General features: G+C 43.7%; 1 protein-coding gene across 1 annotated transcript in view; it reads left to right on the forward strand.

The window, feature by feature from the left end:
• The window catches only part of top3b (DNA topoisomerase III beta), a 57,687-nt gene extending 50,430 nt beyond the window's left edge, over nucleotides 1-7,257 (forward strand). The window contains exons 16-18 of the mRNA XM_056288235.1: nucleotides 5,452-5,653; nucleotides 6,405-6,592; nucleotides 6,756-7,257. Of these exons, the coding sequence (XP_056144210.1) occupies nucleotides 5,452-5,653; nucleotides 6,405-6,592; nucleotides 6,756-7,037 (672 nt within the window). The 3' untranslated portion in view covers nucleotides 7,038-7,257. The remainder of the gene's footprint in view (nucleotides 1-5,451; nucleotides 5,654-6,404; nucleotides 6,593-6,755) is intronic.
• Nucleotides 7,258-15,022: the final 7,765 nt, after the last annotated feature.

The following is a 15,022-nucleotide window of genomic DNA, read 5'->3' on the forward strand; positions in this document are numbered from 1 at the left end:
AGTTTGGAGTGGCGGATATCTGGGACGAAGGTGTTGAATGCTGAGCTGAAGTCTACAAACAGGACCTTTGCGTATGTCCCTGGGGAGTCGAGAAGTCTACAAACAGGACCTTTGCGTATGTCCCTGGGGAGTCGAGGTGTGGGAAGATGTAGTGCAATCCCATGTTGACTGCATCATCCACTGACCTGTTTGCCCAGTAGGCAAACTGCAGGGGGTTGAGCAGGGGGCCTGTCTATCATCGATCTTTGGCCTAAGGTGTTCTGATACCAAGTACAGTTATGAACTACCTTATGTTCAAACATGATGTTTGTTATGGCCGTTCCATGACTCGCACAGAAGTCCAATAACAAGGCACCGCTAGGGTTCCAATCGGGGGAGGCCGTTCCCCACAATCACGCCCCTCAAGGTTTCTCCATCATTGCCCATGTGAGCGTTGATGTCCCACAGCAGAACTATAGAGTCCCCGGGTGGAACCCTATCCAGGACACCACCCAGAAACTCCAAGAAGGCTGGATACTCCAAACTGCTATTTGGTGCATAAGCACACACAACAGTCAGAGCCTTCCCCCAAGCGACTCGCAGTCGTATAGAGGCGACCCTCCCATTCCCCGGGGAGAACTCCAACATGGCGGTGCTCGACCGGGGACTGTTGTGTGTCCCCACACCCGCCCTGCGCCTGTCACCTTGGCCAACTCCTGAAAAGTAAAGAGTCCAGCCCCTTTCCAGGAATTTGGTACCATAGCACATGCTATGTGTGAGCCCAACTATATCTAGTTGGTACCACTCCACCTCCTGCACCTACTTAGGCTCCTTTCCTGGCAGAGAGGTGACATTCCACATTCCGAGGACCAGTCTGCGATGCCGGAAGTCAGCATGCCCCAGTCCCCACCTTTGCCTGCCACGCGGGTGGTAGGTCCACAGGGTGGTGGCTCCATGTTGCTTTTTCAGGGCGGACCCGACTGGGCCCCATGGGCCAAAGCCCAGACACCACACACTCGCTAGCGAACTCCCTTCCCATGTCTGGCTCCAGGAGGGGGCCCCGGTTTCCCTTTTCCGGGCGGGGTGCTGTAGCTCTGCTGTTGTAATTTAATTGGGTTTCTTGGGACTTGCCCTTAGTCTGGCCCCTCCTCTGAGCTCAATTTGCCTTGGGAGACCCTACCAGGAGCTATTGCCCCCTGCAACATAGCTCCCAGGTTCACCAGGACACCCAAACCCCTCCACCACATTAAGGCAGCGATTCCCGGAGGGGGGGAAGTAAACAAATAAAGAAAAACAGAAAAAGTACAAGAGAGCGCAGAACTGAGTCTACCATCCACGGCGCCACCTTGAGGACATAGTGGTTGCAGTCAGTTATTATAGAGTCTCTTTGAGGCCACCCAAAAGCGCATCTCTATGGCCTTTTCAAACTCCTCCCATGTACTGGATTTTGCTGCTGCAACTGCAACAGTTGCAAATGTTTTTGCATGTTGGTACCTGTCAGCCTACACTACTCACTACTCATGTTCTCGGGGCATGCATTATATAACTAAACAGCTAGGAAACACCACAACACATACATCACAAGATAGCTGACATGGAAAAAAGTTCTAAAAGCAAAAAGACAGTCAGTAACAAATAGACTGTCTACACAAATTGATAATATATGTACCTCAAAGTGGAAATACAGTATCCAGTAGAAAAATAATAGTAAATTAGATTTTTTTAAAAGTGAAAAAAGAAAAAGGAACAATGACCCAAACAAAGGGAAGAACTTGTGATTTGAAAGGTTCCTCATTCTTTCAAAAAGTTGTTGAAACAAAGTTTTCTTTTGACTTCTTTTATGTGGATGGGCAGCTCATTCCAAGCAGAGAAAGTTCCGTAAAGATCTGTTTTCATCATACAGTTTGTTGGCCGACATGGTACAACCAGTTTACCCATGTTTACTTGACATGTATTCAGGCGCGCAGGAAGATGTTTTAAGTAGGGCGCTGCCACCTAAAATGAAAAGTATTGTGGCAAGCCGGCGTGGAAGAATGAGTCGAGAGGCAGATATCTCTTTTTAATCGCAACTCCCGTGCCCCATACACCGCACGACCCCGAGAGTGCGGCCAGAACAGACCAGAACTGACAACAACGTAATTGCCCCCCCCCCCCCCCATGTACCAAGTGGCGACATCAGTCACAGTCCAACAGTTAGTCAGTAAACGGTCTTGTACTTAGTCTGAGTCGAACCCCCAAAACAACAGCACAAGAATAACCACAACATGAACACCACATCATTAAATCACAACTTTAAATCTAGCAGGAACAGTCCCATCAGCCATTGTGCTCCCTCAGTGCAGAACCGCCAACAGTCAAAGCAACCGCCTTCCCCGGTCACTACAGTATGACCTCATTGTTTTGTTTGTAAGGTGCGTGTGTAGCAGATTTGGAATGGAGTGTTTACTCACTTTATTATTAAATATGTACATTCGACACAGCCCAGCCCACTGTTTACAATAACGGTATGTTTTATTTTTTTGCATTTATGAAAAGTTAGGCATAAGATGTTACACAGCCACCTGCCATGACTGGGCGGCGGGGGGGGGGGGGCTGCACCCACCACTAGGGGGCGCTCCAGCCCCCACACACACACATACACACACACACACAGACATACAGTAATGCATGTATTACATCTATTACATAAGCCAGTGTATGCACATTTGTCTGTAAAAAAAAAAACATGGTGTATTTTTGAAAATGACTGTATGCATGAATGGTAAAAGGCTAAATTTTAATTTGGCTTCCACTGTTAGCCATGATAGTATTTTATGCATCCATCATATATTGGTATAGAAAGGACAATGACGAGCCAGTGTGGCTGCTCTGTGCCTTTAAATGTTTCTCAGCAGGACTTGACCAAACAATCTGGCATTAGTCAAGATATGATAGAACAAGTAACCAGACTTTGTTATATATAATGTTATATGTGATCAGTGTGATCAGACTAGGAAAAAGATTATCTAATTTCACACCCTATAATGTGGTCTTCCTGACCAGCTCCACTAGTATGCCGCCCAAAGGACAAATTCAGCTCAAAGGTATTTGCGAGAACATTCCTTCTACCAGAAACAATGCTGGTTTTTGCTGTGTTCAAAAACATTTTTGTTTATTTTCACCCATTTAGTGATGGTAAGCAGCTCAACATTTAGATCCTTATTTAACTCTGATTAAGTAGGTGCTTCTGAGAACAAGGGTGAATTATCTGCATACATGACTAAGTTAGCATGTTTGACAAGATATGGTAAATCATTTGTGAAAATAGGAAATAAAAGTGGACATAAGCAGCTTCCTTGTGGGACTCCAGGACCCAGTGAAAAAATACTCACTGAGTACTTTCAGAGAGATAACTGTCCATCCGGGTAAGACTTTGTCAGTAAAGAGGTCATGATCTATTACATAAGATGCAGCGTTTGTGTCTAATAGCACAGAACCAACAACTTTCTGTCATTGGCATCTGTCAACCATTGATCAAGTCATATGTACCAACGCAGTACGAGTAGAATGTTCTGGTCTGTAAGCATGCTGTGAGTTCGTAAATAGACCATTTATGCTAAAATGGTTTTTGGCTAAAAGCAGTCTTCTCAAGTACCTTACTAAGCGCTGGAGGTATACTGATCATTCTATCATTTGTAAAATTACTTGATTTCTGGCTAAAATATTCCTTTTTGACATAATCTAACTTTGTCACCGTATTTCTTAACTTATTGTTGAGCTCTCTATTTGATGTTATCTGATTAATGTGGTACTTCCTTGTCTATCTTTCCAGAACATGAACTTTCTCAGGGCATCATCAAGCTATGGCACACTGTTACACTTCACACACCTCTTTCTGAGTGGAGTATGTTTATCAACTAACTTCATCAGGATATTCATGAACTTTCTCAGGGCAATGTTTGTATCATTTTCCCGACATGCATCTGACCATTGTGCACTCTAAACATAGTTTACTATTGAATGAGCTTTAAATCTTTTATCTATTGCATATAATCCTAATTCCTGCCCTAGGCATTTTCGTCTTCCTGATTAAACCATCCAAATTATGGTCACTCTGTCCCACAGCCACTGATACCGCTTCTGAGCACAGCTCATGAATGTTAAATACATGATAAATGCACAATGTTCTTAGATTACCACATGAGAGGCACCAACCCACCTTTGACTAAAATTCCTTAGAGGTGCTTATATAATAGAGAGTATAATGCAGGCTCCATTCCCCCAACCTCCTCCAGGAGAAATTCTTTCAGAGGTGGGAGTTAAAATTGATCCAGACAGGTGCCTTCACCAGATGTTCCCAGCAAATCCTTACTGGGTTTTATATGGGTTTGAAAGGCCATTTGGGCAGTTTCCCTTGCTGTCTGTATTATGGCCATGCTGTTATGTTAGCAAAAGGGCTTGTGAGGTTTAAGGATTCCCAGAGCTATGTTGTCTGTAGCCTTATACTCCTGTGAGGGGACTCCCAGGGTGGAAAGGTCTAGGGTGAGGGGCCAGACAAACAAAACCCAAAATAGCTCCCTATAAAAATGGTGAACAGTTGGAGCAAGCTTACTCCACTCGGAAGGGTTGGTCACTGGGACCCACCCTGGTGTCAGGCCTGGGGATGGTAATCACAAGCAAGAATCTGGTGGCTAGGCAGCCAGTGTAACCGGGACAAGCTCAGCCCAAACAACTATGTGGAACCATTGTTTGGGCCCTCCACCCTCAAGGTGAAGAATAGGATCTGTTGCCATGCCCATTGGACAAGAACTAGGTGGCTCTACATGGCTTGAACCTTGGCAACAGAGAATATTTTATTTTATTTTCTGTTAATCTACTACTACTACTTTCGGCTGCTCCCGTTAGGGGTCGCCACAGCGGATCATCCGTTTCCATTTCTTCCTGTCTTCTGCATCTTCCTCTGTCACACCAGCCACCTGCATGTCTTCCCTCACCACATCCATTAACCTCCTCTTTGGCCTTCCTCTTTTCCTCTTTCCTGGCAGCTCCATATTCTGTTAATGTATTCCTAAAAAGGGCCTACCTTTGATTCCCTCTCTCCTGTTCTGTGCATTTATAGCTTAATACCAAAGAGGTCACCAATATACACACCAAAATACCAATGAGCCATTTTTTCCCACTTGAAGCACTGTTTTTAAGGTACATAGGAGAAAACCATGTAGCCTACCAAACATACTGAGAAATTCACACACCATGTTATAATAAAAATTAACATTATTAAAAATATTTTCAGAAGAAAACCTCTCTCATTTAGATGTTTTAATTGTAGTCAGTAAAGTGCTGCAGGCAGGGGTTTCTTGCCATAACTCAGATGAGCATGTGTTGAAGCAGTTTGACAGTTTTGAATGTATCATAAACCTAACGTTTGGGCAGTTAAGGGTTTGGCATTTACAAGTCGCTGAACCTAAAAATGTGTATCTTTTATATCTCCAGGCCAAACCCAGCAGGCTTCACTGCTCCCACTGTGACGAAACATACAGCCTCCCACAGAACGGCGCCATCAAGCTGTACAAGGAACTGCGGTGCCCACTGGATGACTTCGAACTGGTGCTATGGACCTCAGGCTCCCGGGGCAAGAGCTACCCTCTCTGCCCCTACTGCTTTAGCAACCCACCCTTTCGGGACATGAAAAAAGGTGAGTTACAGTTGGTTTCATTGTATGAATAGTGAATATTGCACCACAAACTTCTGTGTGATGAGAATCCAATTGTGATGTGTTGTGTGATGTGTTGATAGCCCACAGTTGTGTGGCATCAACAATGTTGTGGCCCTTCACTTGTATCATTTTGTTTGCTAGCGCGGGACACTATATTTAATTTGCCATGTCCAGTTGATCTGTGTAGCCCTAAGTCACAGTTCCAGTCTCAGAGGGCTTTAATTCACAAAGTGAGAAACGGGTCGAAGCAGAGACCAAATGTCCACATGGTGTAGTTCCTGCCAAACGCGAAGCGAATTTTCGCCTCGCTTTACGTGCACGAGTTTGATCGCGGGATCATTTGTTTTTATTTGCGTTACTCGTGCAAGTTTTGCCGCAGGATCGAGTAAGCGGACCCGCGAATTCTCTTCCGGGAAAAGAGGAGAGGCGGTTGAGATTCGTTGAGCGCGACACAGCGCCACGTGAATTTCTCGCACAAGTTGAATATCTTCAACTCGTGCGTCGCATCGCGTTATTCGCATCGCCCGGCGCGAATATCTGTTTGCATCTTCGCATTGACTTTATATTGCTTCGCGTTTGGTGTGAACACAACATTAGACCCTTGATTCAGATGAGAAAAAACTGCTGAAAAAAATCTGTTCAGGACAAAAATCTTATCCATTTTTTTAAGGGTTTAAAGTACATTTTTCTTTTATCAAATTCTCTCCCTTCTGTTTTGGGATTTGTGCAGGCATGGGATGTAACGAGTGCACCCATCCGTCCTGCCAGCACTCTCTTAATTCCCTCGGCATTGGACAGTGTGTGGAATGTGAGAGCGGGGTTTTGGTGTTGGACCCCACTTCTGGCCCCAAATGGAGGATGGCTTGTAATAAATGCAACGTGGTGGTGCATTTCTTTGAACACGCACACAGGTTACAGGTTAGAACAATTCTTCCACCTAAAATATATGCAAAAGGTTGGCTTGTGTATAGCTCAGTTTTATTTGAAGTGGATTTCTTGATGTCTTTCTCCAAATATTTTACCCATAACAACAGGCCCCTGTCGCTTTCCCTTGCTTTCTCCCCCTCCTGCCTCTGCTCAGGTCTCTCAGGACAGCTGCGATGCCTGTGATGCTGCTCTTGTACTTGTGGACTTCAACAAGACGCGCACCCCACTTCCCTCTGGCGAGACACAGCACACTGGGTGTGTCTTTTGTGATCCTGTTTTCCAGGATCTAGTGGAGCTTAAACACGCTACCATGAGGCACCCCATGCACAGAGGAGGTGGGGCCAGAAGAGGAGGGCGGGGTAGGGGCAGGGGACGCCGAGGAAACCCCAAAAAACCAAAGGACAAAATGGCTGCGTTGGCAGCTTACTTTGTGTAGCAAGCTGAAATCAGATGAAATGAAATCACTTTTCACTTGCCTTTTTGTGCAGCGTGGGGGTCTGTCCTCAGATGTCGCATTATAATATTGATGTTGTATTTTAGCAAATGCGTTTTTGTTTTTACACAAATACATGTCTGCCTGTATTTGAAGTAAAAGATTTCTCTAAAAATATAAATGGTGCTGTTTATTGAAAGTAAACAAATTTTGCAGGTCGAGATCTTTTGGCAAATCAAATAAATCCAAATTATTTGGGACATGTCAGTGAAATCTGTTTTTGAAACATGGGTCAGTAATTTAACAAAATTTGGCCTAGTGGAGGATGTTAGTTGACACAGCATCACAAGATTACTGTTTTGTTTTTCCAAAATACTAGTAGCTAACCAAAGTAAGGCGTAACTAGCTGAAATATTCTAAGATAACGCCGCATTTGAATTTGATTCTGATGAGAGAAATGTGTAAAATCTGGGTAGAGACCATTATGCAAAATGGACTGCATTTTATATAGCACTTTTCTGCAACAGCCACTCAAAGTGCTTTACAATTAATTAATGCCTCACATTCACCCATGCGTGCGCGCACACACACACACACACCGATGGCGGCATAAACCACACAACCTTGGGGTCATCCCAGGTCGTCCTCTGTGTGGCATTTGCATGTGCTCCCTGTGTCTGCGGTGGGTTTTCTCCGGGTGTACCAGTTTCCCCCACTATCAAAAGAAACATGCATGTTAGGGTTCATACTCCCGTCTGTGCCCCTGACCAAGGCAATGGGAAAAGAATTGGAGTTTGTCCCCGGGCGCAGCATGAAGACGGCAGCCCACTGCTCCTAGCTACACAGATCACAGCTAGGATGGGTTAGTTTGCAGTAACTGAATTTCCCTAAGGGGATTGATAAAGGAAACTTTTTCTGTCTTCAGAGAAAGAGCGAATAGTGTATTTCATCGGCAATCATGTTTGAGGACATAATGGAGGGAACTTTTGAGAGGAAATGGTTAAATATGCAGATTTGGTAGGCGAGTCAAAGAGTCGCTGTTGGGAAGCTCACATAAAGCCAGTTGAAATAGATATTAGAAGGTCTACCTTGATCAATAACGTTCCTTTTAAAATTTGCTTTTTGAGTTGAGCCTTTAAGAGCAGCCCTGCAGAAGTTGTCTGACACAACAGAAAGGACAAATCAGCGGCTGTGGATGAGAAGAATTCATTTTAGTTTAGCTCTTATATGTTGTTCTTGCAGGTTAGTTGTAAGCAGAATGTATTGAATTTTGGTGTAGAGGGGGTGGTATTCGGATACCATACCTCAGTATTGAGCCTTCTGGAGGTGTCGTGGACCTCATTCAATGAAACATCTGGGGTGGAATGTGCCCACTTGATAACCCCGATGAAATACTCATGTTGGCATCTCATTTGGTTATTGCAGTTTGGTAGCCAAGAGTTGTTAGTGGGCATTCAGGTTCTGACCTCCGGAGTGGACTGTTTCAAGCCAGCAATGTCAGCCATCTCATTAGCTTACAGTTATTAATATCAAGAATGATGAGATGATGGTAGGTGTTCAGTTTCTGACCTCCTGAGCAGGCTGTTTAAAGCCAGCAGTGTCAGCCAGCCATCCCAGAAGCTTACGGTTGTTAATATCAAGGGTGAGGTTGCATTAATAGGTGCTCGGTTTCTGAACTACTGAGCAGGCGATTTCGAACCAGCAGTGTCATCTGTCCCATTATAGTTGTTAATGTCAAGAGTGAGGATACACATACTCATGTTGTTACTCTCCACGGTTGTTACAGTTTGGTGGCCAGTTGAGCCATTTGTGGAGATTTATGATGGCACTGCCAGATGTTCTCTCTTTAAGTACAGGGACAAGTATGACATATGACAGTCTCCCACCGTGATTCTGCCCTTTTCTAACCAGCCTTTGTACTTGTACTCCTCCACATGAGATCAGCATCCACCCCACCACCATGTGGGGAAAAAACCACTAGGTCAAAACCATGGCTGGACTCAATGATCGAAATTGTGGCCAATTTGTTACAGGGATAGTCAGTGGTCGTGTCTATAATGTGAATTCCTGGACATTAAATGTTCATCTGGAATTTGCTGTAGTGGTCCCAGTAATATTTGTTGTTAAAGTGTACTGCAGTAGCATCTCACATGACATGGTTAAGCTACGTTCGAGTAAAAAAAAAAAGAAAGGCTATAAATTCACAACAATACTCTCTACTCATATCTTGGGATCTTTGATTTGAAAGAGAACTTAATTTAATTGTAACTATAACTCTTCTAATTATCTGCTAACTCCCCCTGCTCTCATCTGTTTCTAAATGTGGATGTCTGTCATTTTCTCACTCTATGGACCAGCAAATTCACAAAGAATGGATTGCGGCCGCTGATAGCAGGGGCGTTTCTTGGGATAGGCAACCGAGGGCACCACCTGTGGGGGGGGCTATTGGAAACCCCCCACCCACCCACCCCTATAAATTATGTATATATATATATATATATATATATATATATATATATATATATATATATTTATATCTATCCATTTTCCAAACCGCTTATCCTGCTCACAGGGATGCTGGCGCCTATCCCAGCAGTCATTGGGCGGCAGGCAGGGAGACACCCTGGACAGGCCGCCAGACTACCACACAGGGCCGACACAGACCCACACACACACACACACACACACACACACACACATTCATACCTAGGGACAATTTAGTATGGCCAATTCACCTGACCTACATGTCTTTGGACTGTGGGAGGAAACCGGAGCCCCTGGAGGAAACCCACGCAGACACGGGGAGAACATGCAAACTCCACACAGAGGACGACCCGGGATGACCCCCAAGGTTGGACTACCCCGGGGCTTGAACCCAGAACCTTCTTACTCTGAGGCGACCGCGCTAACCACTGCACCACCGTGCCGCCCATCTACTCATATATTTTCGGAATGTGTGTGGGTGTGGCGTTAGTGTGTGTTAGTTAGTGTAGATAGCGGGACCGAAAACTAAAGCATTTATGATCCTAATTCTTTTTGGAGGTGGTAGGTATTGTCTCAAAGAGTAAGGGAAAAATCCCAGAAAATTAAAATTATGCATAATTATGCATAAATATACAAAATATGAATTTTTCTAAAAATGGCTAAAAACCACTTTTCTCGGCATTTCAGATGATTCTGAGCATCTTTGATTTTTTCACCTACAGTGGCTTGCAGAAGTATTCATACCCCTTGAACTTTTCCACATTTTGTCACGTTTCGACCACAAAGAAATATATTTTATTGGAATTTTATGTGAAAGACCAACACAAAGTGGCACACAATTGTGAAGTACAAAGAAAATTATACATGATTTAAAAAAAAAATTACAAATAAAAAACTGAAAAGTGCGGTGTGCAAAAGTATTCAGCCCCCCTGAGTCAATACTTTGTGGAACCGCCTTTTGCTGCAATTGCAGCTGCAAGTCTTTTGGGGTATGTCTCTACCAGCTTTGCACATCTAGAGACTGAAATTTTTGCCCGTTCTTCTTTGCAAAACAGCTCAAGCTCAGTCAGATTAGATGGAGAGCATTTGTGAAAGGCAGTTTTCAGATCTTGCCACAGATTCTCAATTGGATTTAGGTCTGGACTTTGACTGGGCCATTCTAACACATGAATATGTTTTGTTTTAAACCATTCCATTGTAGCCCTGGCTTTATGTTTAGGGTCGTTGTCCTGCTGGAAGGTGAACCTCCGCCCCAGTCTCAAGTCTTTTGCAGACTCCAACAGGTTTTCTTCCAAGATTGCCCTGTATTTGGCTCCATCCATCTTCCCATCAACTCTGACCATCTTCCCTGTCCCTGCTGAAGAGAAGCACCCCCAGAGCATGATGCTGCCACCACCATGTTTGACAGTGGGGATGGTGTGTTCAGAGTGATGTGCAGTGTTAGTTTTCTGCCACACATAGCGTTTGGCATTTAGGCCAAAAAGTTCAATTTTGGTCTCATCTGACCAGAGCACCTTCTTCCACATGTTTGCTGTGTCCCCCACATGGCTTCTGGCAAACTGCAAACGGGACTTCTTATGGTTTTATTTTAACAATGGCTTTCTTCTTGCCACTCTTCCATCGTGCAGTGCACGACCAATAGTTGTCCTGTGGACAGATTCCCCCACCTGAGCTGTTGATCTCTGCAGTTCGTGCAGTCACCATGGGCCTCTTGGCTGCATGTCTGATCAGTGCTCTCCTTGTTTGGCCTGTAAGTTTAGGTGGACGGCCGTGTCTTGGTAGGTTTGCAGTTGTGCCATACTCTTTCCATTTCCGGATGATGGATTGAACAGTGCTCCATGAGATGTTCAAAGCTTGGGAAATCTTTTTATAGCCTAACCCTGCTTTAAACCTCTCCACAACTTTATCCCTGACCTGTCTGGTGTGTTCCTTGGACTTCATGATGCTGTTTGCTCCCCAATATTCTCTTAACAAACCTCTGAGGCCATCACAGAACAGCTGTATTTGTACTGAGATTAGATTACACACAGGTTGACTCTATTTAGTCATTAGGTCAACATTCGATCATTCAGCAATCATCAGGCAACTTCTGAAGGCAATTGGTTGCACTCGGAGAAAAGGGGGCTGAATACTTTTGCACACCGCACTTTTCAGTTTTTTCTTTGTAAAATGTTTTTTTAAATCATGTACAATTTTCTTTGTACTTCACAATTGTGTGCCACTTTGTGTTGATCTTTCACATAAAATTCCAATAAAATATATTTATGTTTGTGGTCGTAACGTGATAAAATGTGGAAAAGTTCAAGGGGTATGAATACTTTTGCAAGCCACTGTATATAAAAAAAAATTTCTGGAACTTAGAAATGTTTTGGCATTATGCAAAATATATGCATTTTTGCAAAATTTGCACTTATGATCCTAATTTTTTTTGGAGGTGGTAGGTATTGTTCCAGAGAGGACCAGAAAAATAGCAGAAATTTAAAATAATTATAATAATTATGCATAATTATACAAAATATGAATTTTCTAAAAATGACTAAAAACCACTTTTCTCGGTATTTCAGATGATTCAGAGCATTTGGGGGGAGGGAGTTGGAATGGGGGGGGGGGTTTAGGGGCAGGGGGAAGGTGGTTAGCTGGCAGGATGAAGAGGAGGGAGATTTAGACGGGTGGATAACCAAACCGCTACATTGTAGTGGGGTTCTTCTAGTATATATATATACATATACAGTGCATCCGGAAAGTATTCACACCCCTTCACTTTCCCCACATTTTGTTATGTTACAGCCTTATTCTAAAATGGATTAAATTCCTTTTTTTCTCATCAATCTACACAAAATACCCCATAATGACAAAGGGAAAAAGGTTTTGTAGAAATTTTTGCAAATTTATTAAAAATAAAAAACTGAAATATTGCATGTACATAAGTATTCACACCCTTTGCTATGACACTCAACATTGAGCTCAGGTTCATCCTGTTTCCACTGTTCATCCTTGAGATGTTTCTACAGCTTGATTGGAGTCCACCTCTACTAAATTCAATTGACTGGACATGATTTGGAAAGGCACACACCTGTCTATATAAGGTCCCACTGTTGACAGTGCATGTCAGAGCAGAAACCAAGCCATGAAGTCAAAGGAATTGTCTGTGGACCTCCGAGACAGGATTGTATCGAGGCACAGATCTGGGGAAGGGTACAAAAAAATGTCTACAGCATTGAAGGTCCCGAAGAGCACAGTGGCCTCCATCATTCGTAAATCGAAGAAGTTTGGATCCACCAGGACTCTTCCTAGAGCTGGCCGCCCAGCCAAACTGAGCAATCAGGGGAGAAGGGTCTTGGTCAGGGAGGTGACCAAGAACCCGATGGTCACTTTGACAGAGCTCCAGCTTTCCTCTGTGGAGATGGGAGAACCTTCCAGAAGGACAACCATCTCTGCAGCACTCCACCAATCAGACCTTTATGGTAGAGTGGCCAGACGGAAGCCTCTGCTCAGTAAAAGGCACATGACAGCCCACTTGGAGTTTGCCAGAAAGCACCTAAAGGACTCTCAGACCATGAGAGATAAGATTCTCTGGTCTGATGAAACCAAGATTGAACTCTTTGGCCTGAATGCCAAACGTCACATCTGGAAGAAACCAGGCACCTCTCATCACCTTGCTAATACCATCCCTACAGTGAAGCATGGTGGTGGCAGCATCTTGTTGTGGGGATGTTTTTCAGCGGTAGGAACTGGGAGACTAGTCAGGATTGAGGGAAAGATGAATGGAGCAAAGTACAGAGATCCTTGATGAAAACCTGCTCCAGAGCGCTCAGGACCTCAGAATGGGGCAAAGGTTTACCTTTCAACACGACAACGACCCTAAGCACACAGCCAAGACAACGAAGGAGTGGCTTCGGGACAAGTCTGTGAATGTCCTTGAGTGGCCCAGCCAGAGCCCAGACTTGAACCCCATTGAACATCTCTGGAAAGACCTGAAAATAGCTGTGCAGCGACGCTCCCCATCTAACCTTACAGAGCTCGAGAGGATCTGCAGAGAAGAATGGGAGAAATACCCCAAATATAGGTGTGCCAAGCTTGTAGCTTCATACCCAAGAAGACTTGAGGCTGTAATCGCTGCCAAGGGTGCCTCAACCAAGTACTGAGTAAAGGGTGTGAATACTCATGTACAAGCAATATTTCATTTTTTTATTTTTAATAAATTTGCAAAAATTTCTACAAAACCTTTTTCGCTTTGTCATTATGGGGTATTGTATGTAGATTGATGAGAAAAAAAAGGAATTTAATCCATTTTGGAATAAGGCTGTAACAACAAATTGTGGGGAAAGTGAAGGGGTGTGAGTACTTTCTGGATGCACTTTATATATATAATAAAATAGATACAGGGAAAAAAAAGTTTAATACATTGCAGTACAGGCCTGTTTCATGCGTCGCGCACTCATCAGCTGCTAATGTGGTTCAACGCGAAGCACGAAACAGGCCTGTACTGCAATGTATTAAACTTGTTTCTCCTGTATCTGTATTGATATTCCGCCCCTCATTAGTTGAGCACTTACAACAACACCATTGACGGTTTCGGAAAAAAAACACTATATAAATAAATAAATAATATATATATACTAATTTTGGCTGCTCCCGTTAGGGGGCGCCACAGCACATCCTCCGTTTCAATCTCTTCCTGTCCTCTGCATCTTCCTCTGTCACACCAGCCACCTGCATGTCCTCCCTCACCACATCCATAAACCTCCTCTTTGGCCTTCCTCTTTCCCTTTTCCCTGGCAGCTCCATATTCAGCATTCTTCTCCCAATATACCCAGCATCTCTCCTCCACACATGTCCAAACCATCTCAGTCTTGCCTCTCTTGCTTTGATATATATATATATATATATATATATATATATATATATATATATATATATATATATATATATATATATATATATATATATTGAGAGAGAGAGAGCTTTTTTTGTTTTTTGTTTTTTCGGAAACCATCAATGGTGTTGATAAAAGTGCTCAACAAATGAGGAGCGGAATGTCAATATAGATGTAGGGGGAAAAACTTTTAATACATGGCAGTACAAGCTTGCTTCGTGCGTCGCGCTCCTGGCAGACTGCTGGTAGCTTTGTCGTGGTTCTTTCTCTGTTCCCACTTGAGCTGCATGAGTTTCTGTGTCAGTTCCCTGTTTTCCTTTTTCACAGACATACATGGCAGTGTGTTGCGCAGTACTCCCTTCTTGTCTGTAGGTGGGGGAATGTCCGGTATGGCCTGTACTTTGGAGCAGTCTGGTTCCGCTCCTTTTCCAGACAGCTTGTCACCTAAGGAAGTGATCTCTGTTGCCCCGAACTGACATTTGTTTTTGTTCAGTTTCAGACAACACCAGTCATGCACAGGTCTAGCAGGCCTAGAAAACAGAAGGTCATAATGGACTTGTAGGATAAAAAAACAAAAACAAAAAAAAACAAGAGACTGAGTTTGGTTACAGATGTCCTACAAGACATC

The sequence above is a fragment of the Lampris incognitus genome, chromosome 1 (assembly GCF_029633865.1).
Source record: "Lampris incognitus isolate fLamInc1 chromosome 1, fLamInc1.hap2, whole genome shotgun sequence".
In the NCBI taxonomy this organism is placed as follows: Eukaryota; Metazoa; Chordata; class Actinopteri; order Lampriformes; family Lampridae; genus Lampris; species Lampris incognitus.